This window comes from Coturnix japonica, chromosome 7 (assembly GCF_001577835.2).
Source record: "Coturnix japonica isolate 7356 chromosome 7, Coturnix japonica 2.1, whole genome shotgun sequence".
In the NCBI taxonomy this organism is placed as follows: Eukaryota; Metazoa; Chordata; class Aves; order Galliformes; family Phasianidae; genus Coturnix; species Coturnix japonica.
Window position 1 is genome coordinate 18,720,126 of NC_029522.1, and position 27,535 is coordinate 18,747,660.

A 27,535-nucleotide genomic window follows, 5' to 3' on the forward strand; every position below is an offset into this window, starting at 1 on the left:
AGAGGTTGCTGTGGGGAAGCTGGGGGGCTGGGGGTGAGCCAGGGCTAGGGGTTAGGCATGAGGGAAAGAGCAAGAGGACCTGGCTCTTCCACACCTCCCTAAGTGGACACTAAATGGATCTACCTGCCAAGACATTGACTGTGACCATGAGATACCTTGCTTGTTACTGTGCACTGAAAATCCAGTCACTGCATTGAGGAAGCCATCTCCTAAGCAGCATAATGAAGGAATAAGGGCTTCTTAAAGAGTTTGGTGCCCTTCCCATGTCTGCTCTGACCACAGTAGCTCCAGCTCATGCCTACCCGTACTCCCTAAGGCAAATTGCAATGCTCCTTGTTTCTCCTACACACCACCCTCATCTCTCAGTGTCCCCAGAGCAGGAACTGGGCCAGAAGCTCCAAGCTGTAGCTGTCCTGCCCAGCAGCTGCCCAGTAGGCGTCACAACAAAAACTCACCACATACTCAGCATTTCCCTTGCAAAGGGCGAATATTTCTGCATTCCTTCCCTCTGTCCACACTAAACTTGTAGGAACTTTTGCATAAGATCACAGATTTTGGTTGAAATTGGTCAAAGGGTTAAACAAGCTGTTAAAAGGGGGTCTGAGAGGCAGCCAAGCAGAGAGGTTACAGCAGTCTGCAGAAACCACATTGGCAGTGCTGCGTCACCTCAGTGGGAACAAAGTCATTCTGCCTCTTCCCTGGGCTAAAAGAGTATTCTGTTATTCTGTTCACATTGTCACAGCCTGTCCTGAAAGCCAAAGCTTGTGTGCCTGTGGCACCAAGGGAGCTTTGCTTCTGGAAGCACTTCTGGGTGGGGGGTATTTGCTGACACAGGCAGTGGTTGCCCAGGGGCTTTGGGGAGCTGATGGTGAGTTTAGATGCTGACAGGTGAATGGACACCCTCACATTGTGTGACCCTCGTATTATACTTCTGTGCAGGCTGAGGGCTGGACAGGAGATGGATGCAAGATAAGAGCTGGGAAACTCTCACCTGTGCAAACCTTTGCATCTGATATCCATAACGGAGATAAAGAAACCGAGGTGAGAATCACCTGTTTAAATCTCAGTTCCCAATCCTTATTTATCTCAACCATCCCAAGGAAACCCACGGCTCTGTTAGCCAACAACCCTCTTTTCTGCCACCTTTTGCATTTATGTGCTGCCTCTCCGGTAACCTTACAGAGCGTTTGCCAGCCGTGTATTGTACTCAGTCCCCTCCGACGTGGAGGCGGATGTGGATTCAGGTTTACACTCCATTAAGACCGTGCAAACAGAGCCGCGTTTCCGTGGGAAGAGAGCTATGTCAGCACACTGTTTGCTCCGCTATATTCCCACAGCCTTTTTCCTGCAAGACCCAAACAAGCCCGACGTGATGGAGCCCTGCACCAGGAGGTCCCATTTTTGGTTCCAAAGGGTGCAAAGACGCTTTGCCCCCCTCCTCCCCCGCTGTCCCCGATGGAGGCGGGTGCCCCCCTGCCTGGCGGAAGTGATGCAGCCTGTGTGGATACCCGTTGCCCGGTAACCGGCGTGGAGGTGAGTGATGGGTCGGGGTGGGTGCACTCGTGCACGGCTCGTCCCGCAGGTTTTCCATTGAATGAGGGCAGTGTGCGCTCAGGGTCGCGGAGTGGGGAACAATACTGAGGCAGGGGGAGTGGTAGCGTGTGTTGTTAAGCCTCTGTCTTATTTGTTGGTTGATATTACATGAGGTTGTAAACCAAAGCGATGTTATGAGCTTGGAAAACCTCTCAACTTTTGGCTGGAAAACCTAAAGCAGGCTAGAAGAACAGACAAGTGCCAGGCTTGAACCCGCAGAATGCAGTGTGGGATCTCGTCAGCCCTCAGGAGTGCCAACCCAGGTGTGTGGGGTGTTGCTTTGCCTCTGCCCTCCTTCCCTCACACCTGTAATGACCTGTGTTAATTACATACTGGGGCCATTTAGGGCCGTTCAAGCCTGCAGAGTGACAAAGCAAAACAAGGATAATATTGCTCTGAGGTTTTGATTTTTGGTACTAACAGTTCAACTTTGGCAGCATTGGATCTTGAAGCACTGCTGTAGTGTAGGTAATATAACCAGCATAGTTGTCCAAGCAGCTAATAAGCCGTTGAACCTCTGTTCCTGAATAAGTTCATAGACTCATTAAGGTTGGAAATGGCCCCTAGGACCACCCAGCCCATCATGCCTGCTGACCACATCCCTCAGTGCCACATGTCCATGGTTCTTAGACACCTCCAGGGATGGTGACTCCAGTGCTGTGCCACTGCAGCACCACTCTTTCAGAGAAGAAAGTTGCCCCATGACATGAGCCTGGCAGGAGAAGTGTCTGTTAGGTATAACACAGAGCGCGTTCAGGTGTGCATTGATACTAACTTGGCATCATCCTGAGCTGGGCACTCAGCTTCCTATTCGTGAAGAGCAAACATGAAATGAAGCACCTTAAGAGGTGAAAAATCCAGAATGGCTGCTGTTGAACTCAGAAGTATCTTCTCAGGGAGTTGGTGGAGTCACCACCCCTGATGGTGTTTAGGAACTGTGGAGATATGATGCTGAGGGACATGGTTAGCAGGCATGGTGGGGATGGATCAGTGTTTGGACTTGTTTATCTTAGAAGTCTTTTCTAAACCTTGTGATTCTCTGATTCTCCTTCTCTCCCTGCAGTTGCTCATAGGGAAACCAATGACTGTGTACTATATTTGGGAAGATAATTTCTTGTGGATGGGTAATGTCTGGTGTTCTTGTTGTACAATGTTTGCTCTTTTCATTACATAAGTTTATGTCCTGATAACTGTGCTTACTTAAAACAAGATTTATAATAATCTTGGCCTTCTGCTTTTTTAGTTATCATCACTAAACAAATAACCCAACTGATGCTATCTAAACAAAAGTTTCAAATGCCAATTTCCTTATCCCTCATATTAATATTTAAAAACTAAAGATGAATCAGCGAGTTAATAACCCAGACACTCAGGACAGATTAGAAGAACATCTCTGCACAAGTCGGTTTGGATAGTGGGCTCACTAGAAGGATCTTCTAATGTCCTACAGCCAGTGTCCCTTGTAAGCCCTAGAACAGATGAAGTTCTAGAGCTTGCCGTGGGAGTGAGGCTCCTGGAATCACACATGCACTTAGCATACACGGTATCTCTGCAGCAGACCTTTTGGGGCATGCTCTGGGAAGCTGGGATGAACCAAGTTTCCTTAAGCTCAGCTAACTTGCTCAAAGGTGTTCTGACCTGTTCCAGTGCCACGCTTGTACTGCTAACCCCACCTCTGAAGATTCATGGTCTTCAGGGCAGGATGCAGCATGTAAAATGTTGTGGGTAGGTTTTAAGAAATGGTGTGCAGAGAGGTAGATAGATAGTGAGGTAGATAACTGAAGCATTTGTCAAGTATTTGGAGCACTCTTACACAAAATAGGTTGTGTTAAATGTAGAGTCATTTCTGACTGCAGGTTTGACTTAAAGCACAGTGGTGGGGTTTTGGAGTGTGTCATTGCTTTCACAACTTGCCTTTTTCCTGCCTTAGCCATGCTCTCTTCTGCAGTGGGATGGACTTTCTAGATGCAAGCTTTCTTCTGAAGTAGTTGCTTTAATTTGACCCTAGGTGCTGATGAATTTTAGTACCATTCAGATTCCAGCTGTGTCCCAATATGGACATGGTTGAATCAGCCTCCACAGAAATCGCCAAGAAAATACCCAGCATCCTTCTAGACAGCCTGGTGGAGGAACCTAAACAGAGACGTCCTGTCCCCAATCACCTGCTGGAATCAAGTAAGTTTGTGTGCTCTCACTGTTCCCCAACCTTGAAGCAATCCTAGGAGTTACTTTGAGGATATTAGATTATTTTTCTGAACTCACAGGCCAGGCTCCCATCCTATGTCTCCCTCAGAGCCCAAATCATGGAAGAGGGAGTCAGGAAAAAAATAACAGCTATATTTATCTTGGCTGACCCAAAAGTTTTGTGGTGGCCTATTGAAGAGACAGATGCCATGAGATAAACTGGTGAAAGGAGCATGAATCTGCTGGGGTAGTAGACATCACCTTAACCCTCCATTTAAAGAGTCATGCCTGCTTACCAAGACAAATAAGCTGTTTCCTTTTTCTCTATATAATACATTGAGTTCAACATAAATATACTTGCTAAATGTGTCAGTCAGTGTTTGTGTGTTAGTTGGTTGTTTATTCCCTATGCTTTACCGTCTTTCCCTGTAGAGGTTTATTCAGAACGTAAGAAGAGCAATGTTATACAGGCAGAGCCTGCTGTATTACACTATGGAGGGTATGAAGTTGGAAAACATCACCAGCAGACACTGGTAAGTGTCAGGGCAGGAATCCTCTTGGGGCTTATAAAAGGATAACAGAAGCTGAGTAGACTGCTTGTGGTCATGAGGCCATTTGCTCTTTGAGCACTCTAAAAGGCAGCACTTTTAGAATCAGTGGCTCCATGGTAACAAGTACCATGCTGTACACACCACTCTCCTTTGGGGTCTCTATTATACTTCTTTTCATGTGACTGTGTGTTAGAGTGGCATGAGACTTGCAAGTCATGGATAAAAGATTCATGCTTTAACTTCGGGAAGGACTGTTATCAACATGTACTTGGGCAGACCATTGCTGAGTGAGAACTGTCTTCTCTGGTGCTCGGATGTTTAAAGCAACCCTAACCTTCTTCCAGGAGCAATATGATCTAAGAAACAAAAGTCAGGGCTTAGCTTTTTTGGTCTTTCCTGTGAACAGTCTGAGCATTTCCTCTTCATCTGTCTGCTTTCCCTTTGTCTTCTTCTTTATTAATGTGCCTGTGGATGGTTTCATAAAACATACAGTTGGCTTTCTCAGTTGATCTCTTATATTGTAACATTGTTTTGGTGATTTTTTGTTTTACAGAAGCTGATTAACATTTCTGGCGATGTAATAAACCCTCACATTATACCACCCCAGACAAAGTATTTTCTGATCAAATACAACAAAACAGTAAGTGTCAGAAAGCCTTCACATGGCTGTTTGCAGGCAGCACTGTTTCTGTTTGCAGCTTTTACATGTCTTCTATCTTATTTTGGGTCACTTTCTAGCATCGACTTGTCCCTGGCTTGTCATATGTGCTTACTGTTGATTTTTGTCCTGATGGGTGGCGTTATTACTATGACTGCATCCGAATTCACTGCCAGGTGAGGATTTATTATAAGAAAATATACCTGAAGTTCTAATAGAGTGAAGGGACTATTTGAACTTGATGATTACAGTAAAGGTAGAGTTCATCACCTAGAACTGCCTGGGTTTTATTCCCAGTGAGTCAGGATTTGGGTTTAAGGATCTATTTTCTTTTTTTCTCCATAAATATCCCTGAGCTGTGGATACAAAATACTCATTATTCTGCATTATTTTTGCCCAGGCTTTATGCCATACTTATACAGTGTCTTAGCAGAGAAGGACTGGAGGTGCTTTAGATAGCTACTGAAAGTATGATAAAAAAAGCAAGCAGAATATCAAGATCCTAAGCAGCCACAGAGATGATACTGAATGTACTCTGTGCTCACTTACCTATCAGCTATGACAGAAACTTTTACTTGGCATAATGTTTATTCACTACAATAAATAAATATTCACCCCCTTATTTTCTTGCAGGGAGAAGATACATTAGTTGTTCCTATGCATGGTTACCCTACTGTCAATGTGTTGGAATTTCCATCATTTATAAATATGTCTGATGTAGCAGTTGGTCAGAGGTGAGTTAAGGACAGAAGTCTGTCCACTTTTTGGACAGCACCAAACCTGAAAAATCTGATTTTCCCTTGTTTGTACACCTTAAGGTCTTAGAAGCTTTAAGGAATTCAGCTACTATCTGGACTGCAAGACAATTCCGTATATGAACTGTTTCAGGCACACATTCACAGGAAAGTGGATGCTGTACAAACTAAACATGCACGTAGTTGAAGCGAGGTTTAGCTAGTCTACACTGGCGCTGATTCACTTCATTCATCATATGGTGAAACAATGTAACTATTGTCTATAATCTGTACACTTCCAAGTACTATGTCTTTTTAGCACTAGTAAACCCTAAAAAGGACAGATCTTCCTTATCAAGAACAATAGTTCTGGAAATTAAAGTGTGAGCTAGTAATTCTAATTGTAATTCAGTGATAGCAAACAGCTACCTTCAGTCCAAAGATCAGTCAGACATTAGATTTGCTTCTTCTATTTGAAAATACTTAGCATGATCTGATAGCATAGACTTCATCTTATTCTGTCTCTTTGGTAGACATGACACTGACTGCTCTCATGAACAAATTAGTGGTAATTGTTAACAGAAGCTGGAAAGGGGAAAAGGAGAAAGGAGAATCTGTTGATTAGTGTCTAGTTGTGCCGTGTTTAAAATTATGTTGATTTGTACTAATGTAGAGCTTTGTACTATGTGAGATACCTGTTACTGTACAGAATTGTATGGTAACTGTAGAGTCAGCCTGAGCCACTGATTGAGCACCTGGGGAAAGGACCTGATCAGCCCAGAGAGCACAGGTGAAAGCAATTCACATGTGTTACTGGAAGGGCTGGAGCTTGGCTCCACCTCTCTTAGACCTCATTTAAGGGCTGACTGCCGCTGTAGAAAGGCTTTGGAGATGCCTCCCTTGGGGAGTCTTGATCTTCAGATATAGGTGAGTATTTTTTCTTTGTAATGCTTTTCCATTCTGCTAGTCCCTTTGTTACTGTGTTACCACTCCACTGTGTTGATCTTTCTGATTGCTACAAGAATCCCTAGGACTGTGACCTGTGGTCCACTGATACCAACAGAAAGAGTCTCTTTTACATCCAGAAGTGTAGGATAAGTCCTACATTCTACCACCCAGATTTCTCTTTAATCTCAGAACAGATTGCCTGTTGCCTAATGGATATTAGGCAACAAACAGAATGACTGCCATGTTTTTAAGGCACTTTGGTTACTGTAGAAGCTGTGCTACACCTAAGACAAATTGCTTTCCCAATCTACCGTTACATCTTCACAAACAGATTATATTAAGGCAGAGAAAAAAGACCTTGCTATTATTGTTTATTTCCCTAGCCATTTCAAAATGCACTTTACAAAAGAACACTGTGTATAACGTGCGTTCTTTGCTAATCAGTAGGGTAGGATTTCAGTCAGTTTACAAAAAGCAGGAATAAGCCTGGGTAAATTGGACTTAGTTCCTAGGTTGATGGATGGCATTACAACAATGTTTTTGTGTTTCTGTTTGATACTTAAAAACAGATACATATGAAAGCAAGGCAGCTTGATAAGATATGCGGTAATACCCCTCACACAACCACTGTGAAGCATAAAAGGCCTTTATGAAAATGAAGCCTTAGTGTGATTGTTTCTGGGGTGGTCCAGTTGTACTGGAGCATTCATCCTTCTTGGAGACTGCACAGAGTCTGGTATTTTTTTCATCCTCTTCCATAAGCAGGGCTATGGGATGAGACCAATTTCTGGTTCTGTACTTAATGTGGCTCCAGTTTGGACTGTTTGCACTAATTAGATATTGCAGTGTACAAGAATGTTAGGATACACAAAGATAACTTCTGGAAAGTAAATTGTATTAATTTTTATGTAATGAGTTTCTGTGTGGGTCTGAGGAAGTAAATCAATATGCAGAATACCTAGTAAGTATCACGAGATGTATGTCAACTGTAGTTTAACTGTTATTTCTTTGTTATTCTCTTTTCAGTAAGGAGTATGTTATCCCGTTACAGTGCAGCTGCCCAATAGACTTTGCATTCCACATTGAATTTATTCAGCCTCACAGAGCGTTCACCGTCCAGCCAATATCTGGTAGCTTGCACTTATTTAAAGTTATTTGATATTACTTATTATAAGCTGTCAAAGTGTTAAACATCACTGTTCCTGTCAATGCTGACTGCTAAGTTGTTAACATTTTAATTTATGTAGTTATCAAATAATTTGATATTATAAAGTTTCTGTTGTTTCCAACCTCCCCCAATGTAGAGAGGACCTTAGGAGAATAGAATCTTGCCTGTAGTTACGGAAACTTTGATGTGATCTCTGAATATTTTAAGTTTTCTGATGTTTTTGGTTGTGTCACCCCTCTTCAGAAGTAGTATTTGTTCTCTATCAGATGTGTGGTTCACAAAGGTGAACTGCTGCTTTGGTTTGGGTCCTTCCTTCAGGATAAGATTTCTCCTGACTGTATGTTATAAAAAATTTGGAGTATACTAAGGGAGAACAAGGGGCAGTGGTTTTAAGCTAACTGGTAGTACTGGAAATACACTTTGAGACCTGAAATATCTTTCAGGCCTACTGCCATCAACTTAAACACTACTATTGTTTTACTAGTGCAGAATTCATGTGAGCATACTTAAGGGGGCTTGTGTTAGATGAACTCTTACTGTTTTTCTTCTCTAATCACAGGAATCATTCCAGGAAATGGGAAAAAGGAAGTAACTGTGAAATATTCCCCCCTTGAGTATGGAATAGCACAAATGAAAATGCAGTTACTGATTTCACAGTTCCACTCAAAACCCTATGTTTGTGTGTTCACAGGAACATCGATACCCCATCTGAGTCAAACGTATGTGTGGCTGACTGCTCTTTGCCCAGTTCTGAAAGATACCATGTTATAGGATTTAATGCCATTTTGCTGTGATCATTTGAGGCATGTGTATCTGTGTTGACTTAAAATGTACTGATGTCATTAAGAAGTTAATGTTAACAAGTGTTAATGCTTCTACCTGCTTACTTACATCATTCACTCAACATGCACTTCCTCTGTATGAACTCAGACTGTTGCAAAATGATGTTAAATATCCTTTAAGAAGTGCTGAATATCTTTAGCTTATTATGCCTGATCTATGTTATTCTTATTGCTGTGGCCTTTCAAGATACAGTTTTTTGAGCAATTAGGTCCTTTGAGTTCCACCTGATTTTTATTTATCTATTTATTTATTTATTTATTTTTGAACTATGAAATTAGCAAGGTTAGGAAGTTTGATTCCACTTGTACTTTGGGAAAGTATTTCCAGTGTCCTTATATTTCTAGAAGGGATATATGTATTTTACATGCAATAGGATTAGATGTCATTTACAGAGTACTTAGAAGAGCGATGTTTTTCCTTCTGCTGCCTAGAAAAGAACAATTTGAAAAACAACAAAGACGTCCAGAGAAAAAAATAATGTCTGTTGGAAAATCACTGGTGTGGAGAAGAGACAAACTCAGCCTACCACAGTCCAAGACTATTCAAAAAATAAAGGTGTGAAGAAATAATGGGTGCAAGTTTTTTCCTGGGCTGAAAATCTTTCTTGTTTCTGTGTCTTCCTATTAATTTATATTTCTTAGGAAATTGAATACCAGAACCTGAAATTCCCCACAGACTTGTCAAATCCACATGCTGTAGCTACTGTTTTGAATCAAGAACCAGGCAAACTGAAGATTAAGAACATGAAAGAAGGTAACATAGTTAAGCAGCATAAGCTCGGTCTTATCGGTATTTCTAGGTATCTGTTCAGAAGCTTTCATTTAGAATTGCTGAGGTTGTGATTGTTATTTCTGTAACAAATTCACTTCAGCTGGAGTAGCCTGTGTATCAAGGAGCTCACTTATCACCATGGGTGTTATTTCCCAATTAAAAATTCAATCTAGTTTGTGACTTTCTGATATTCTTGCAGTCCTTTGCCAAGGCAATGAGGGAATAAAAACAAGGCAGATGAAGGAAGCTGCGTTTGAGCTAAAAGTCAAACAAAACATTAAGGAAGAGGAAGCAAATAATCTGAAGTGGTAAGTGTTAATTAAAACGCTGATATTTGCTTGACTAAGGTTTCTGTGAATGATGTATGCAATATGCACGGGGTTATAATGCTGCCATTTTGTGTCCCAATAGACTTGTTTTACAGTTAGACTGTTTTCCTTTTCTTTTCATCCCTCCCGCTTAAGAGCAGCACAAATGGACTCAGCAATACCTTTAATTGTATTACAGTTGCATTCAAAAACTTCCTGAAAACCTTATTCATCTAACCTCATACATCCTATCCTGCTTTATGCCCTTAAAGGTAAAGGGAGATTTTGTTATGGTTGTCAGTAAGTCAAGGCTAAAATATGTAAAGGTGTGAATGAAACTGCACATCAAAAGGTGGAAAGCAAAATTCATACCCGTGCATAAACATACTGGGGTTTAATTTGCTGTTGGTCCTGCTCTTATGCTGAATACTACAGACCCTTAAACACCATGGGAATAGGAGAGTCCGCCTTTTTAAAACTTTAAGTAAAACCAACAGTACATTAAGTAAAGCAGTTCTCTTGCTTCTGCTGGATATGCAGGCAGGTTCGTAAAGGCGAAGATCCAGTCTCTGCAGAATTTAGAAGAGAGGTTATTGAAAACCGACAGAGGGAAGAAGAGCAATATAAGGTTAGTCTGTTTTTCTGCAAATTCAGAATTAAACTCATACTTTCAGACTATATGCACTGCACTAGTGAATTGTATTATGCTCCCTACATCTTCAGTTTTTCTTAATAAACTGGTACAAACCCCTGCTAGTTGAATTTCCTCATGCGTTTATATCGTTATTATTTCTTTGTATCAGTGTTACTGAGATAAGTGTTTTGTTTTGGAGGTGGACAGAGAGAAGGGTAAGTTACTAATGGAAATGTAACTAGATATTTGCTTAACCTGGTAGTTTTCCATCTAGCTACATCACAGTGCAGCATTGCAGCAGTTCTGTCAGTGCTGTGGACACATCCAGCCTTCTGTTTATGCTGTACCTTTCTGAATGACTCACTATTGAAGGGCTAAACCCAGTCAGTACTCTTGTGCAGTACCATTGGAAGATAATTCATCGTGTTTATCTGCTACACATTCATCTCATGGCCTTTTGATTCCTTCCAGTCACCCCAGACCGCAGTCTATCTTCTGTGGAGGTGACAGCAACAGTAGGTAGTGACAGACAATATTTGTCTACATACAGCACATCCCTCAGGGACTGGTGGGGCTTGTCCCTCCTGTCTTGCCTTCTAGACATACATGTGGCTTCTGATTCCCACTGAGTTCCAAGGCACTGTTTATGGTAGTAAAATTATTTATAGACAGGGTCAAGACTTAATTTATACACCGAATTAAGAATGAATAAATTCAGACAGTATTTTTAATAATGGCAAAGGATGAAATAGGTAAAAAAAAAGAAACCCACAATCTAGAATGTGAGCTTGTTGTATCATTGAATTAGATGTATAATCAACTTGTTTAGAAACGTTTGCATGCTTATCTGTTAGTTGTAGTGTGTGTGGCTATCTCTTGATTCTAATAGAGCATTATTTTACCTTGTTTAACCTTCTACAGGGTTGTAATAATCACTCACTGAAAGGGAATGTTCTGTGAAGTACTTGTTACATTGTGAGTGTCCGTTAATTGTAAATGAGGAGAAAAAATCACTGAATGCTTAGCACTAATGAGATTGTTCTTCCTGGTGACAAATTAGATTCAAAGAGGAGATCCTATCGTAGAAAAGGAGTTTCAAAGGAACAAAGTAAAGGTTTCTTCCAGACGTGTTTTCCGGCTTGTTGAGCAGGTTTGTTTCTATGCTTTTATCACTGGCTAAGCTAAAAATACAGCTGTATGTACAGATCCCTTTTCCTCCTAGTATGGTCATTTCTGAATCAGCATCCTATTCCCCATTTTACTGCAGTAAAGCCAGCAGTGAGCTGCATGCACAGCTAATCCTCTCACTCTGATCTTCTAATGTGAGAGACAAGTAGAAATCTACAGATATAAGCTGAGGTTCATACTGCTCATTCCTGAAAGCTCTCACAGGAGTAGCATTCTTATACTTTAAGATTAAGCAGAGCACAAGTTTTGTGAGCTTTTCCTTGCAGATTGAATTAACAAGAACTTTTCTGGTAACTAGGGTTGTTTTTTTGTTTGTTTGTTTTTGTTTTTGTTTTGTTTTGTTTTTTGTTTGGTTTGGTTTTTTTTTGTCTCTGTGGTTCATGGTAATTGCTAAGATTCATTTCCTGGGATAACTGGGAACTTTGTTTAATAAATAATCTTGTATTAAAGGAACAATGGATGAATCATTGCTGTCTGCTTCTTACAGAACATTACAGCTGTGGTAGCTGATATGTTTCTGTTCTCTTATTGCTGTTAAGCATTGGAATCGTTTGGCAAGCGTGGTGTGGGGTTGTGTGCAGTTCTGAGCACCTTGCTAATCTGAATCTAAAGAGATTAATGCGTTGACAAAGAGATTGACTTAGGTTCAGAGAGCATTCAGACAATTCAATGTGTTAAATGTAGATATCACCTCTGTCTCAAGTATGTCCAAAGCAAGAGGTAATTTTGTGAGGTTATTCTGGTGAATTGTCATTCTAGTTTTACCCTTATCTTTCACCCTCCTGTAAGTTTGGATTCCAGGCTAATATTGGAGAGAAATGCTGAATTTGCTGGGCCTTCATTCTGAGCTCTTACAGCTGATCCAACTGCACATTTGTGCAGGGTGAAGTGTGTACCCACTAGAGACCTCGTCTGCTCTTCCTACTGTCTGTCTGCCCACACATTGGATTCCACTCTTAATATGTGGCTGTCCTTTATGTGTGAATGCAGAACATGCTACACTACCTCTGCACTCACCATGTCATATCTGCAGTATTTGATTACTTCCCTTTAAGGCCTGCAGTGAAGAATCCTGCTTAAATGCTAATAGAGTGACATAGACTTGGAATGAAGTAATTTGATGGAACATTTTTGCTTAAATAATTTCAGTATTAGAAGATAAGGTAGGGATTCTGGCCAAGGATGGAAGAAATCCATCCCTTGTCTAGTTTTAAAATTGTTCTTTTTTTTTTTTTCCTTTTAAATATCATGCAGCATCCAAATGTCCATCCCACATTTGACTTGTTCCATAATGATCCTTGGGCAAACAGAAGCAGGATGTTGAGGAAATTCCAACAGGCAGCATATAAGGTAATGTGAACAACTAGAATGCAGTGTGATAGCATAGTGCCTTGGAAACAGCACAAAAGAGCATGCAAACTAGCACATAAGAAGGCTTTATAGCTAGCTAAGGATTTGATGGCCTGTTAGTTGTCTCTGCTTCACCAGAAAATGAGGATCTGAAGTGAATATTGTCTTTAGCTGTTGGTTAATGATTTTTTTTCTTTTCTTTTCTTTTTTTTTTTTTTTTTAAGAAAAAACAGCTATCAATCAATACTAAGGAAGTGTAGAAGTATTTAGATTTTTATTTATTTATTTCAAGTAAAAAATACTTCTGAACAAGAAGAGACTTCAAAATGCACACAGAATACTATGCTCAGTTTTGGGAGCCCAGTATAAAAAAATATATCAGTAAAATGGATGGAGTTCAGTGTAAGGTTACCAAGGTGGCTGGAGTCTGGGTAGTGGGGAGACACTGAGGTAACTGGACTTACTGAGCCTGAAGAGGGGATGCAATGGGAGTGGGCAGCACCTTTCAGCTCCTTTGAGGAGGTTGCTGAAGATGGATCCAGCCTCTTTGCTGTGGTGTATGGTGGGAACACGGGAAAAACTGGGCATAAATTCTAATAAAAGAGGTATGGGCTGTTTATAAGGAAAGCCTTTCTCACTAAGAGGAAGATCTTTGAAATAAATGGCACAGATAGTTTATATAGTCTGTTTCTTTTATGTAACGTTGCTGTGGATTTAAGTTCCTTTCAAAAGCTTTTTTTTCTCCATTTTATCCCTTCTGAACAGAAAACTGTAGCAAGAATTCTGAAACAGATGGTCTGGGTGACCTTTGTAGTATACAGTTGTAATGTATGTATATTGCTGACTGTAAATCTTAGGTTGTTAAAGTTTAAGTTTAAAATAATTCCTTCAGGTTGTGATTCAGTCCCGTCTAAATCATTTACTGCTTCTGTGCCGTGGGCAAACAAGGGAAGCCAGAGGTTTGAAGGAAGGCTCTACATCTGGTAAGGAGCAGAAGTAGTTGTTGATAGGTAGATTGATAGTGAATTATTGATAATTTGTGTTAAGCCATGGTAGGCCGAGTACATCAAATATATGCTGATGTCTATATACATAAATAGTCACTATAAAGGGGCCTTCAAGCCAAAAAAAAAAACCAGCTGTGTGACACAGTGGAAATGACTGTAGTAAAAACACATGCTTTTATACATGTATATTACACGTTATTAAAGATACCTTAATCTGTTTTTAAGAGTCTTGGAACTTATCCACTTAATAATAGAGCAGTTGGTAATAGTGGAGGCTGAAGAGAATTTGTGTTAATTACTTCATGTCCCCTCATTCATGAACTGTGTAACAGATGTTGGAACACCTTTCCATATCAGCCCTTCTATCTCTGTGAACAGGCTCTCTATTTCCCTATGTGCAGGAGTTGAATGGGTGCTTGGAGCAGAAGGTTTAATGGCAGATAACGTAATAGAGGTGTTCTGACTTGTTTGTGCCTTGTTTAGTGAAAATAGATAGAGCACCTTCCTTGAATGGTTGAGCTGTAATGTCCTTCTTGAAAGGAGGAAATAAGATCTGTTTATTAGTTGAAAGTTTTGTGCACACTATCTCATAGATGGACTTTAGGAAAGATTACCTTGCTTTTTGTATTAAAACGAATAAACATGCCTTGTGTTAGGAAGATCTGAAATATGTTTTGTGTCTTGATTCTATTTCTGAAGCAGTGTATTGAATTCTATTACAGAATCTTAATATTTGCCTTCCATCCTTGACAGAAAATGAGAGCTTCAGCCGAACAGAGAAAAGTGGAGAATCCAAAGTCATTTCTTCCAGCATATCTGAAGATCGAATGTTACCTTCTCAATTCCCCTTACGTGATTCCCTCAAATTACGCCATGATTTGGTAGGTATGGTAACCAAAATGGTGGCCACTACTCAAAATCTTGTTGATGGCGTTGGCCCCAGGCCTACTACAGCTTTTTTTTTTAATCCTTTACAACATAATTAGTTTTGTGGAGTTCCAACAGGTTAGTTTGGGACTTCAGATTTATTGAAAGTACTGCTAAAAGCAGTTAAAATATTTGTGCGCTATTTCATTCTAAAATTCTATTTAACACATTAATGGCCAAAAATAGTTGAAATCTATGATTTTGCCCAGGAAATTAAATTTAAAAAGTAATTGAAGTGTTCTAGGAAGGGCAGGAGAAGTATTAAAGTGTTTGCATAATTATTTAGTATGTTTTCAGATAGCCACACTGATGAATTACTGCCAGTGCAAAACAAAATGTCCACCAATTTAAGGTGCTTAAAATACTGTGTTCTTCCAGGAACCTGATGCCCTTAGCCCAGTTCCTGTCAAACCTGCACGTGTGAAAAAGAAACGCTTTCTTCCCTTTTACAGCTTGAAGGTGAGTCAGTACAGCTCCCTGTTTCCCTCTTGCACCAGTCCAGTTAGATGTGTTTTCTACCGGATTCAACGGCTTCACTGTGCAGCCCAGTAGAAATGTTGCCTTAAAAAGGCTGTGCTATTAGCATGCCCTTTTTTAAAGAACAAATCTTATATGTTTCCATGAGAAACAATCTTGCAGTCAGCACAGCTCTCTCCGGGCATAGATGAATGACTTCAGCTGAAATTATTGTATCTCAAGCAACAAGATGCATCTCTGAATGAGGATACTGCAAACCTTCTATGACTCATAGACTTTCCTTTGATTTCACAGATCAAAAATACCATCCATTATAAAAGTGTCCTTCCTTTTAGGAAGTGATCAAAATTGTCTGTTCATTTGGGGTACAGTTCTTTATGCTTAGTTCCTGGATAGAGATTATATTACTTAATAGAGCTTTTCTCCACCCCATTAAGTTCAGTATATTTGATCACAAAAATGCTAATCCCACAGTCTTTCATAGAAAAGAATTGTTTCTTTATGCACTCATTCAGCTTGCCCTGGTAAGGTATGGCTTCTCAAAATGTTGGTCATGTTCTGCTGGTAGAATGGCAATCTGAATGTCTTTTCCCACATATATGCAATGTGTCTGTGATAAAGCTGGGAAGTTCCATCTGAGTTTATTGAAAATGAATATTGTCATCTCCTGCAGCATGTTTCTCTCGCTTGTGCTTAGGTTCCTCAACACATCAGCATTATAAAGTTTGAGCCATTTCGTGCACTCCGTGCAGCTGCAAGTTACAAAACTCAAAAGCTTTCCCAAATTCTGAGACAGGGAGCCCAGGTAATGAATCATCTCTAATACGAACTTTCATTGCTTAAGTCATTTCCACTTGTTTCTACAATTGCTTGATAAACTTTGTTCCAACATTTTGCAACAAAAGACTCCATATGCTCTGAAAACCTTTAATGTCTGTGTTTTTCAAGGATGAGTTGATTCAGGTGGTTGCTTCTAAGGACTATCACAAGCCATCATCTGAAGAAGAAGCAGGAAGAGATATCAGCCTTTTAAAATTGGTTCCTCCCCAAACCTTAGTCTACCCTACAGAGAGCAACCCTCTTCGCATTTTTGTAAGTAGAAGTTGGCTTCTACAAAATAGGAAAGAAGGTGAGAGGGTGTTAATTAGTAGTCAGTTCTCTTACACAAGTTGGTATGTATTTAAAGCTACATGCCAGTGTGAGTAATCCCTCATGGTGCAAACCCTGGTAGGTGGGAACCACAGCACTCATCCCACAGAAAGTGATTCCATTTCATTTTGAGGTGGGATTTGGATAAGTTTAGGAGTGAGGGCGGTAATACAGAATTGCCTATGAGGGCAATGAACTGGTCCTACACTCCACAAATGCTCACTGATCCCAGGATTCCCCATTATACCTTGGGGCCTCCTTCTCCATTTTTTTCCTTATCTGTACATCAGAAAAGAAACCATGATCTCAGCATCTCAGCCCTTTTATAACCTCTTGCTCTTGCCCAAGTTAGTGGGACAGAAACAGTCTGGATACTGTGTTTCTGCCTGGTCCTTGAGTAGACTGAGAAAAGCAAAGGTAGGCGGTTTGCTCACATTGCATCCTGCTGACTTAGTTTCTAGTAGTTTTCATAGCATACCAAAGCCACATTTCCAATTAGCATGCACAGAGATGCAAGAACTTATAGCCAGGTGTGTGGGAGGATTTTCTGTTACTTACTTGGCACCAACTGCAGGAGGTATTTTCCACACAGTGCAGCACAGCCTGGAGGGTCCCTAGGAGATGATGAGAAGGCAGAGACAGCTGTATTGGCTCAGTGAAATGCTGTGCATGGGTACAAGCAGTGTCTCTATGCCAGCATGGCACTGTGCCTGAATTGGGTGTCTCAGTCTTTCAGTGTTATTTAACTAAAATGGCCCAAAGCCAAGTGTGCTAGTCTGGTGGTCTTGGCATAACATGTTTCCCCCTGCCAGGACTCCAGTGGACTTACTGATGAGATCCACTGTGCATCCCTCATCCCTTTGTTGTACTGGTGTAAGAGCCAGGCCTGACCCCATGCTACCCAGCACTGAACTGAATGCAGAAGCAGATGCTAATGCAGTGAAATAGTTGATAAAATGCTCACATACTTCCACTACAGCAAGGCCAGTTTCCTCCCTTGGATTCTGAACTGTTCAGAGAACCAGCGTTAGATCTGGGAGTAAATAAATTGTTGGATTTTGGACAGCAGAATATGAATAAACAGGCAGATTTTGAGTCTGTGGTGCAGGGAAGAGACAAGAGATCAAAGGATTGCACTGAACCAAAAAATCATGATGAAAATAAGTGAGTTTAGGAAGACTATATTAATGTAAGACCTGAATTTTCATCAGTTTAATTCTTTGTTGTGGTCATATATATAATTTTATATATATTTTATATATGTATATAGTAATAATTTCTTCTGTTTTTAGAACCCTACTCCAGGTTTATTTCCACTTCTACTTCCTCTATCTTACTGTGAAACAAATATTGAATATCATCTTTGTCCTCATCCAAAATATACCTTTACCAAGGAATGTCCCAAAGGATCCAGTATTCCAGTTACACAAAAAAAGTTTCTGCATCATACGGTATGGACTTTATATTTTATTGTATGAGTAAAAACTGTGTTCACCTAAATAGTTAGTGCATGGATCAGAATAATTTGTTATTAGAGTTTAATTATCTCTGAATATTTCTCTGCACTTTCTGATTTGTTTCTCAACCAAGAAGTTAGATGCTCTGTCCTGTGAGCTTTTCTCCCCACTGCATTATGTGTTAGAAGTCTGATTGCTATAGCACTTATAATTACAGGAAGTGATTTGTGGAGTAATGGACTGGAGACAATTCTCACCAGTGGTGTATTCGACCTTTCCTAACACTCCCATATCAACAAGTATAACTTCTAGGTAAGAAAAACATTGACTAGACAGGGCCACTCATCTGCATTTCTGTTGCTTGAAACTATGTGACTGGTGACCTGTCCTACAGGTAAAAGTGGGCCTATGGGTTGACTTGTTTGCTGCTCAGCAATCTGAAATGGATGATAATAACCCCTACTCGCTCTCTTTGGAGGGTCATATAAGATTAATGCCTATACCTGGATTCAATCTGGACATCTAGTAACATCAGCACTGAATGCATTTTGATTCAGTACCAGAAGACTCTGGGAAGAACAAACTATTTTTGTCCTGCAGAACGATGAATAGTAAAACCTTTTAATGTGTGGGCACCTGCACCCGGTGGTAGCCAGCATCTCCTGGGCTCACACTGCATTCATTTCTGGTGTACTACTTTTTTCTTCCAGGATTATTATAAAATTCATTATCCACTTTATAACTTCAGCTACTTCTGTCAGTATAGCTGTTGACTGCAGTTACTCTCTGCTCATCTTAAATACCATTTCCATCACAGGGATCCCTACAGTTTAGCTATGCTTCCAAGAGATGTACCACCAGTACTGTATAGCTTGCCCAAGAGAGACAGAGAGAATATCATTGACCTGTAAGTTTCTCCTCTTTTATGTTCAATGTGACCTATTGCCTTAATTGCTTGTGTGGATGTGCCTTAACATTTTCTGAGAGATTATTAAAGGCAAAAGCACAAAATCTGTCTGGAATAAGGCATATTTTTGTTTTTGCTGTCTATAAAAACAATGCTTTTAAGTACTGATTGTTCTTCATATTAATGGTTTTAGTGGGATGGATGAAACTGAATTTGAAGTGCATCTTACTCCAGAGATGCTGAGTGCTGAATTTCCGCAAATTGAGCAGATGCCCTCAGAAGAAGGCAAAATAAAGTCAGCAGAAGAAGAAAGGTAAGTAGAATTTGGAATTAGAGAAGAGGGATGGGAAGGACTCTGAAGATGTCTCCTTCAGAACTATGGAGAAAATCATATTGAGATGCTGTAGAGGCTCCATCACTGAGTGGGATGCAGATCTGGCGCTTTGAGCAAACAGGAAGACTCTTATATTACACTTTGCACTGTAAATATGATCTCTGAATTGGACTTATTAAAGTAGATATTAAAATGACACACTGGCCTTATACGTCTCTCTAACTCCAGTTTTATCATGAAACTAACTTCTCACAGGGACAAATTCTGCCAGCTGCCTCCAGTGCTGTCAGGCTGATGTACTTAGTTTGCCAGAATGTGGGGGTTTGATATAGCCTATGTAACAAAAGAATCACCCTTTTTCTCCACAGTTGTACAGTGCTGGATGGTACTTTTTCTGGGTAAGTGTAATCATAAATATAATCATAAGGTTAATTCTTTTAATGTTTTCTTCAAAACTGAAAATACTTTTCCATATTAAACACCTCTAGCTGTCTATATTTCAGGTATTCATTTCATTCCATTTTGTCTGTCTGAATCATTTGAGCAGTCTTGCTCTAGTTGAGGTTCTTCAGTATATGTTACATCTATTAGGACGTGCACCAAAGTGTTAGCAGTGAAGTCCAAGTCCTTTCCTTTGTCACTGGAGGGTTCTTCATTGTTACTGATGGGGTGGTGTTTCACTGGAGGATACCTTACTGCTCCACCACAGTAGTTTCCATGCTTTATCCATAAGGCAAATCAGTTTTTTCTTGTGAATTTTCTTGTTTTGGCTATTGCAATATGCTTCTTTATGGGGAAAAAACAAACAAACATAGAAACTCAACTTAGCGTGTGTTTATTTATCAGATGCTTTAGCTGGCCAGTTAGAAAAATTAAGAGTGAATGCTTTTTTCATAGTTTGATTCCCTTTGCCCTTCTGTGTAAGTAATGGTAAACAGCCTGTGGTCAATATTAAATACAAAAAAGAGAGCAAAAATTATGTGTGTCTCTTCCTTTGTTTTTACCCACATTGCTGAGTAGCTTCCCTGGCTATTATAAATACAAATAATCTTTTAAACTTCTTGTAGAGACCCACACAAACATCCTGATGGACGTTTTCAACCCCAAGATGACGGACTCAGAGAAAGGCTTCAAAAACACATGGAGAACATGAAGATAAAAGCACTAAATAAAGCCCTTATTCTTGAATAAGGATAATTTTATGGAGTCTGTGGTTTGGTACAATTTATCCTGTGAACAGGCAAGGCCCTCTATGTCACAGTTATATCTGCTCATATTCAGCGAGTTCAGCAACTTCTTATGCAAAGAAAAGAGAACCACCAGCAATGTTACTTCTGCCAAGAACTCTGTGTGATCATTTCCTCAAACACAGCAACAGCAACTGCTCCTATGACAACCCTCAGCCGTGTGCCTGCTTCATTTTTTAGTGGTGTGAAGGATCAGAAAAACACAGTATTACCTTGAAAACAGTTTAGTAATTGATCTATAACTTATTGGTTTTAAATAAAATTTGAGAAGCCTTAATGAGTAAATTCATCAGATTTGTTGTTGGCGCCTATCCTTGGAGTTTTGCAGGTATGTCATTAAAAGTGTCAGTCTTGACTCTGAATCATAAACTTGAGTTCCTTAATGAAAGGGAAGACTTAAACACTGTTACTCTCCATAAAGATAATGTCCAAGGAGATTAAATTAGGTGTTCAGGTGTTTGATTGAATGCACAGATCTCTTGACAAAAGGGGTGTGGATTGGAGTGATGAACTCCAGAGCTTCAGGAGAGAATTCTGATGCTCAGGATGTATTCTGTAGGAGGGCAGATTTCTCAGTATGTCATTTATCAACTGAGATGACAACTACAGCTTGCCCACAAGAAAGAACATAAGATAAAATTGTTTGGGTTTTTTTGCAGTTAATGGCTCATTTTGAAGAGCAATTCAGGCTATTTGCTCTAAAATCATGCATCTGTACTAGAAGGGATGGAACATACAGCAACACTTATGCTTTTCTAGGAAGTATACTTCTTTCCAAGAGCCCCTAGGAAAATAAATTTATTTCAGAGAGGTCAGTGTAAACAAACTAAAAAGCTGAAGGAGATAGCAAATGGGAAAAGAGTGAACATAAAGCTGCAAGCTAGCTTGTATTGTACTATCTATATGATGTCTCTGCTATCTTTAAAACTTGTTAGAGGAAGTGTTTAGAAATAAGGATGATCAGCGTAACCAGAGTCAATCTCTTTCTTTTTACAGTAGCCTCTCCTCCACGGTTTCATTGTCATCCCAGTGGAAGTTAGTCAAGCTTCTCTATTCTCCACCAGTAGATGCCAGCCCTTCAAAGAAATGAAATTCTACTTTATGTAAGTGATACTCCTTTCTATGCGTTAATGCTTTTATGAGCCAGGGTTCAGTGTACATGAAAGTAAGAAAATGCTTTTCTATTGTTTTCTGAAGTTCTAAGGGACTGTTATCACAGCCAGTAATGCACAGACCTCTGTCCATGTTCCCTTCCAAGATGACTCATATTATTATAAGACTGACTCTTCCCTATGATAGTCAAAGGAAATCCAGGTATGTCTAAAACCCGGATTTTGGCTAAATAACTGGAAGCCCTAGGTTTTCATACAGGACACCACTTAAGTGTTCTCCTGACTGACTACACAGCACTTTCAGAGATGAGATAGAAACAATAAGAATTCTAGCTTGCAATTAATGGTTATTCACAGTTCTACAGATGTTCAATGTTTTATGGAAAGGACTGGAGGGTTACAGAAAGTAAATGGGGGGAGGGAAAAAGATTCATGTGAGGAGTGAAGTAATGGAAGTGTAACCTTCCCCTGAATATTTTTGAAGGTTGTTTTTTATTATGTATAATGGATTCAACCAGAGTGTGAATTTTGGAGTATGTTTCCATGCATGTGTATAGTTTTGTACATGTATGTGTATAGTTGGCTCTAAAAGGCTGCTAATTGTTAGTGACCACTGACATGCTTTTTAGGGTCCTTGCTGAGGTTTGGCTGGCAGGATTCAATAGCAATAGCGTGAAAGTCAACATGCACAATCAGTGGCGTATACAGCAGCACTTGTGCAAACATGAGCCTTAAGGCTGTATTTTTACAAACCATGGAAGACATTTTATTGAGGCATCTTTTTACGTGCTTTCTTATGCTCATGTTAAAAATGCAAATCACTTTTCATGGAAATACATAATTCTATTCTGGATTAATTACATGAATGTGCAGATTGAGTTCAGTGCTTCACACTGCAAATTGAGATAAATTATTATGTTATATAGCAATATTCTCACCTATTTTAATGTTAATTTTTGGATTGCTTTCTTTCGAGAATCAAAGGGCTGTGTACTTATCGACTTTAATGGTGAAGAAAGAATGTGTAAATTGATGTGCAGAATGTGACAAGTTTATTTCCATCCACTTCAAATAAAATTGCTACTGCTTCCCTTGTTTGGAAAGGATTACTTGGCTAAATGACAATGCATCTGTTTTACCAATTAAGATATATCCATCCTCTCTCAAAAAGCCTGTCTTATTAGCGAGGTTAATAACCACTGATTCATGCTTTATCTCTTTTCCCTTTTATTATATAAGAAATAAGCGTTAACATCTGAATAAAATAAAAGTGGCATTTCTCAAATTAAAAAAAAAAAGTAATGATTTTATATGGAAATTATCTGTGAGCTTGAGTGCTCAGTAATTGGGTATCAATCTCACTTACTGTTCCATGATGAGAGAAAACCCATCAAGGTCTTTAAAACGTAGATTAATTATGTTTTATAAAATGGCTGGAAGAAAAGCAGCAATCTCTGTATCTGAGATAAGTGGATTAAACTATATTTTTCAGCTCACAAAAACAGCTTAATGAGCCTCAATGTAAAGAAACCCTGAGACCTCTGGGTTTGTAACAAAGCTGCAGTTATGCCAAACTCAGTTTGAAGTTTTACCTGTGGTTTGTGTATTTGGTCTTTCTTCTGCACAGGTTTTCTTGTCTCTAGTAAAAGCTATGCTCACAAGGCAACCTTTGCCTTGCAGGGGCTTGACGAAGGCTTCAGTTCAGCTGTTCAGTTCATCAAGGATTTTAGTTCTCACTGAGACCTTCTGTTTAGTTGGAAATAGCTGGCAGGTTTAGAAATTATCAGATGAGATGTACACAAACTGTCATTTCCTCAGGAAACCAGATGAAGGCAGAAAACCAAGACTTTGCTTTGTGCCAGTGTAGGTAAATGTCTAAAAAATACAAAATATTGTATTTGTGAGTTGCTGCTGGGCAGTCAGTAAACACGTAGTTCACTGAGTTTCTGGGGGGACCTCAGACAGCTGCAGTTCTGAAGGCTTTTGTGACCTCTGAAAATGGGAGCTGTTGCTGATATGCTTTGGTTTTGCATAGAGATGATTTTAAGGCAGAATTTTCTTGCTTTCCTTTTTTTTTTTTTTTTTTTTTTTTTTCTTTTTTGGTGCTGTGAGCCCATGTGCTGCACAGCACCTGCTGAGAACGAGCCCCTTTCTTCAGATAGTTGAGGTGATATGAAAGCCCTCTCAAGACTTCAGAGAACACTTTTAAAGCAGCAATAGGTGTCTATAGCTGATTGTGTAGCAGCACAGAAGTCAGCTCCCCTTGCTTGCATCCTCCTTCCATGAAAGAGATCCAGAGATCGTGATTTGGTCAAAAAGCCCCAAACACATCTAATAAGGTTATATCTTGTGCCACTTAACACCTGCAGAAGCTAATTGTTTGTTAGGGACTTTCTGGTTGATTTCTGTGTGACCACAGCAGGGACTGAAAATTAAATCAAGCATCTCCTGAAAAACTCCAGGTGACTCCAGAACACCTGCAGGAAGTATTTTTCCAAAGCAGTGGTACATCAAAAAACATCTTCTGATGAGCTGCTCGCTTGTGCCAGGTAGTGCTTAGTTCCAGCAAACTGTTTTACCATCCCAAGGTTAAGCTGTGTCTAAATGAGTGAGAGCTCTCCAGGGTGAAGAGCAATATTGCTTGATTACATCTTTACAAAAGATTTCCAGGATCCAATCCTACTGTTTAGTTAGACAGACTTTTAAATGCATACCATTTTGTGGGGTCTTTTTCTGCTGTTAGAAGACCTTTCCTACCGCTTCAGTCAGGTTTTATGAGTTTCTAATCGCACAAGGGACTGAGTTAACAGTGCTTTATTATTCATAAGCTGATTTTTATTTGGCTTCAGAACTCTGAACCAAATTTATACCAGCTAATTACTGGTTTATAATCATTTCACAGTGTGGAGTCTCCAGTTATCCAATATGCACTGCCTGTAAATCAGCAATGCACCTTGTCACCTCAGGGATACTGACTGTATGTATTATTGGCTGAGCTTCAGGGCACCAGATGAAGAAACAAAGGCTTATATCCCTCGAGTTTGGATCTGCGTGATTAGTTCTCTGTGCGTTACCCTGAAAATGGGCAAGTATCAGGAGAGAATTGCTTTCAAACAATTCTTCCTTCGCTTCCCTGCCTCAGTAGCACCTTCCATGTGCTCTTTATTCATCTACTATGCCACCTTATTAACTAGTCTTCTTTCAAACCTACCAGGAAACAGTGTGGATCTGAGACCATCAAGACTTTCCTTTCTGTAGCTTTCCCTGCTCATCGACTGGAAATACCAGTTTATGGAACCACAGTTCCATAACTTCAGTGCAGTTTCCAGCGCATCATCCATCACTTTGCAATCAGTAAATTCAGTAGAATGACATTCTTGCCTTGTCAAAGGTAGGCTATGTAGAAGCTATAAGCTTCTGTTCATGGTGTGCTCAAGCACATTCCCGTTGAGGAGCATGATTCAAGTTAAATGACGGTGTAGTTCAAATCCAGCAGGAAAGGCAGCATTCCATTCATACCCATCTCAGACATCTGTGTCTAGTAGCCAAGACACATCTATCCCTGTCAATCCACTGGAAATGCTAGCTTATAGAACCACAAGGAGCCATATGATAACAATAATAACAATTATTGTCTGATATGTAATAGGCAGAATAATGGAAGATTGATTTTTGCAGAATTGATGTACTGAGTTTTTTTCAGAAGTTTTGGATTTTGGCACTGATCTACACTGTCTGTAAACAAAGCATCTTGTCACTGTTAGCAGTGCCATTAGTACTGGCTCTTTTAGCCTATACTGTTTCTTGCCATACTAAATGTTTGCTCCAGAAGCATAATCTGAGATTTATAGTGAGAGATAGCTTGGAACGTGGTGCCTGGGGGACCACTTCCTCCTGCTAGAGTGGGATGGCACACCAGGGGCCTGACAGTAGCCTGCATTCCTTGAAAAGCCTTCGCTTAGTTCCATTGTTAAATGCTGTTAAATGTTCTCTTTTAAGTTCTGTGGGTTTCTAATGGCATCAGATGCCACTGGGAATCACTGAGGGACCAGACGGGAAGAAATTCAAGTTCCTAACTCCCTCTGGTGCCACTGGCACTGAAGCTTCCACTATCTTCATAGATTTGAGAAGAGAGCTATGTCAGAATGCAAACAAGGGAATCTTTAACCTCAGACATCGCAGCAACTTGCTAATTGTGGACAGAGTCCTCCTTTCAGTCTCTCAGGCCCCACAGATTGTTTATTCTTGCTTCTCTGGAGTGCGTTAGACTGCCAAAGGGACAGAGTGACATTACTAATTTATAATAATCACTCTAAAAATAACCAGAAGGCTCTGGAAAAATATCTGGGAGGAGGCAATGCAAAAGCACAGCTATCCTGCCTGTTTTCCCAACCTCACAAATGTACCAGACCACAGCGGAAAATCTCCTTTCTAATAAAACATTGTGAAATAGTTTTGTAAGTGCCATAAAAGAGGACAAATTTTTCTACCCTGTGCACTGATGGATCAGGATAAGGAAAATAAAGTATTCCCAAAACTTGTAGTTGAGAATAGATACGTTCTATAAGAGCGGTCCAGTTGAAAAGTGTTTTCTAAAAGAGGCTCTGCATTAAATCAAAACAGTACAACTCTGATAAAGTGGTGATAAAGGAAACCAATGGCAGTATCTGCAATGGAAAGATGTGTCTGTGGTTGGTCACAGACTTCTTTTTGGCTCTGAGCAAAGAAAGGTTACTGGTTGAGGCTGAATACATTGCTGTGGATCTGTCTTATCATTCAAATAAGTGAATATACTGGTCTGTCTCTGTTAAAGTATGCAGATGTGAGAAAGTGAAGTTCACAACCTGTTTTCAGGTTCCTGAAAGTAAGGAAATCCAGACACTGTAACGCAGCAACAAAAATAACTATTTACGTCAACCATTATTTGTTTAACCTGCAGGCATGTCTGATATCAGTTTGAAGTCATTTATATAGAGTTTAGCACTCCAAAATCTGATATATATATATATATATATATATATATATATATATGGCTCTAGTTTTGGTAATTTCTACGTTTTGCCTATCTCTTATCTCATTCCCTTTGAGTAACTGTTTTATTTGCTATGTTTAACAGAAAAGTGACTAACACAAACTACCTACTCAGCAGAAAAGTGACTATTCGAACAATACGCTTCCCAAGCAGATAGGCGCTTAGGAACCACCGCGAAGCTTTCTACTGACAAAAGGGATGGGAATGAACAGTGGGGGCCTTCTTGTCATTGTTTAGAAAGTGGGAAGGTCCCATTTAAAAAAGGCAATTATCACCTACGTCAGTTGAATTTCCTTATACCGAGTGAATGATCATTAAAGATGAGATTGTTAGTGGTGTGACAAGAACCAACTGCTCTAATATTTGGACTTTAATTAGCTAGGCCAATTACTAAACCACTGGTTTCACTTAAATGAGTCCGATTTCTAACGGTAAGACACTCTCAGACAGCTGCTATGGCGAGCGGTTCTAATGGACTGTTCGCCTGTCAGCTGAGGATTCCCGCCTGGACCCATTTGTTAAACACTATGAACCAACTGGACATGTTTTTGAAGAAGTAATTGCCCTTTACAAATATTACCCTTTTTCATACACTGTGTGTTTTCAAAACTGTGTATCTTACCTCGAACTTCATGAAAACTAATCACTTTAGACGCAATTCTCTATATCGTATACTAGATAACTGTCCCATGGGATGTTTTAGTTGCTTATAAACCATTCTTATATTTCTATGCACATGTAAAGATTAATAACCTTCTCTGTTTCTTCTTCATGGAAGAAAAACCCTGATCATTTTCAGTCATTCGCCCACGGCTTTGTTTTTCCAGATCATTAAATCTGGACTGTAGTTATTCGTTTCCTTTGATGACATCTATCACCAAACCAGCTCCAAATTCTCTAAGACACAGTGCTAATTGGGACCATGCATTATCACCCTTATTCACATCTTCAGGTAA

At 39.8% G+C, this 27,535-nt stretch overlaps 1 protein-coding gene across 7 annotated transcripts; it reads left to right on the forward strand.

Moving 5' to 3' along the window:
* The first annotated feature begins 149 nt into the window (after positions 1-149).
* On the forward strand, positions 150-20,712 carry CFAP221 (cilia and flagella associated protein 221). 7 transcript variants are annotated; one of them, XM_015868797.2, is made up of 26 exons: positions 150-1,041; positions 1,338-1,533; positions 3,602-3,768; positions 4,210-4,310; positions 4,882-4,968; positions 5,067-5,162; positions 5,620-5,720; positions 7,695-7,798; positions 8,396-8,555; positions 9,111-9,234; positions 9,321-9,432; positions 9,650-9,758; positions 10,299-10,386; positions 11,453-11,542; positions 12,835-12,930; positions 13,823-13,913; positions 14,691-14,818; positions 15,243-15,323; positions 16,039-16,146; positions 16,290-16,433; positions 17,783-17,941; positions 18,165-18,259; positions 18,765-18,854; positions 19,048-19,167; positions 19,557-19,586; positions 20,256-20,712. In XM_015868797.2, exons 3-26 carry the CDS (start codon positions 3,648-3,650, stop codon positions 20,377-20,379), a joined length of 2,559 nt encoding a protein of 852 aa, XP_015724283.1. In that variant the 5' UTR covers positions 150-1,041; positions 1,338-1,533; positions 3,602-3,647; the 3' UTR covers positions 20,380-20,712. The 7 variants fall into 7 exon arrangements, with proteins under 7 accessions (XP_015724283.1, XP_015724286.1, XP_015724287.1 ...); XM_015868800.2 differs by lacking the exons at positions 150-1,041; positions 1,338-1,533 and adding an exon at positions 1,570-1,856 and having other exon boundaries at positions 3,629-3,768; XM_015868796.2 differs by lacking the exons at positions 150-1,041; positions 1,338-1,533 and adding an exon at positions 1,571-1,856.
* Positions 20,713-27,535: the final 6,823 nt, after the last annotated feature.

Coding starts and splice junctions, on each gene's coding strand:
- CFAP221 (XM_015868797.2), top strand. CDS start 3,648: ATGGACATGGTTGAATCAGCCTCCACAGAAATCGCCAAGAAAATACCC. Junction 9,433..9,649: donor GATTAAGAACATGAAAGAAG/GTAACATAGTTA, acceptor ATATTCTTGCAG/TCCTTTGCCAAGGCAATGAG. Junction 13,914..14,690: donor GAAGGAAGGCTCTACATCTG/GTAAGGAGCAGA, acceptor CATCCTTGACAG/AAAATGAGAGCTTCAGCCGA.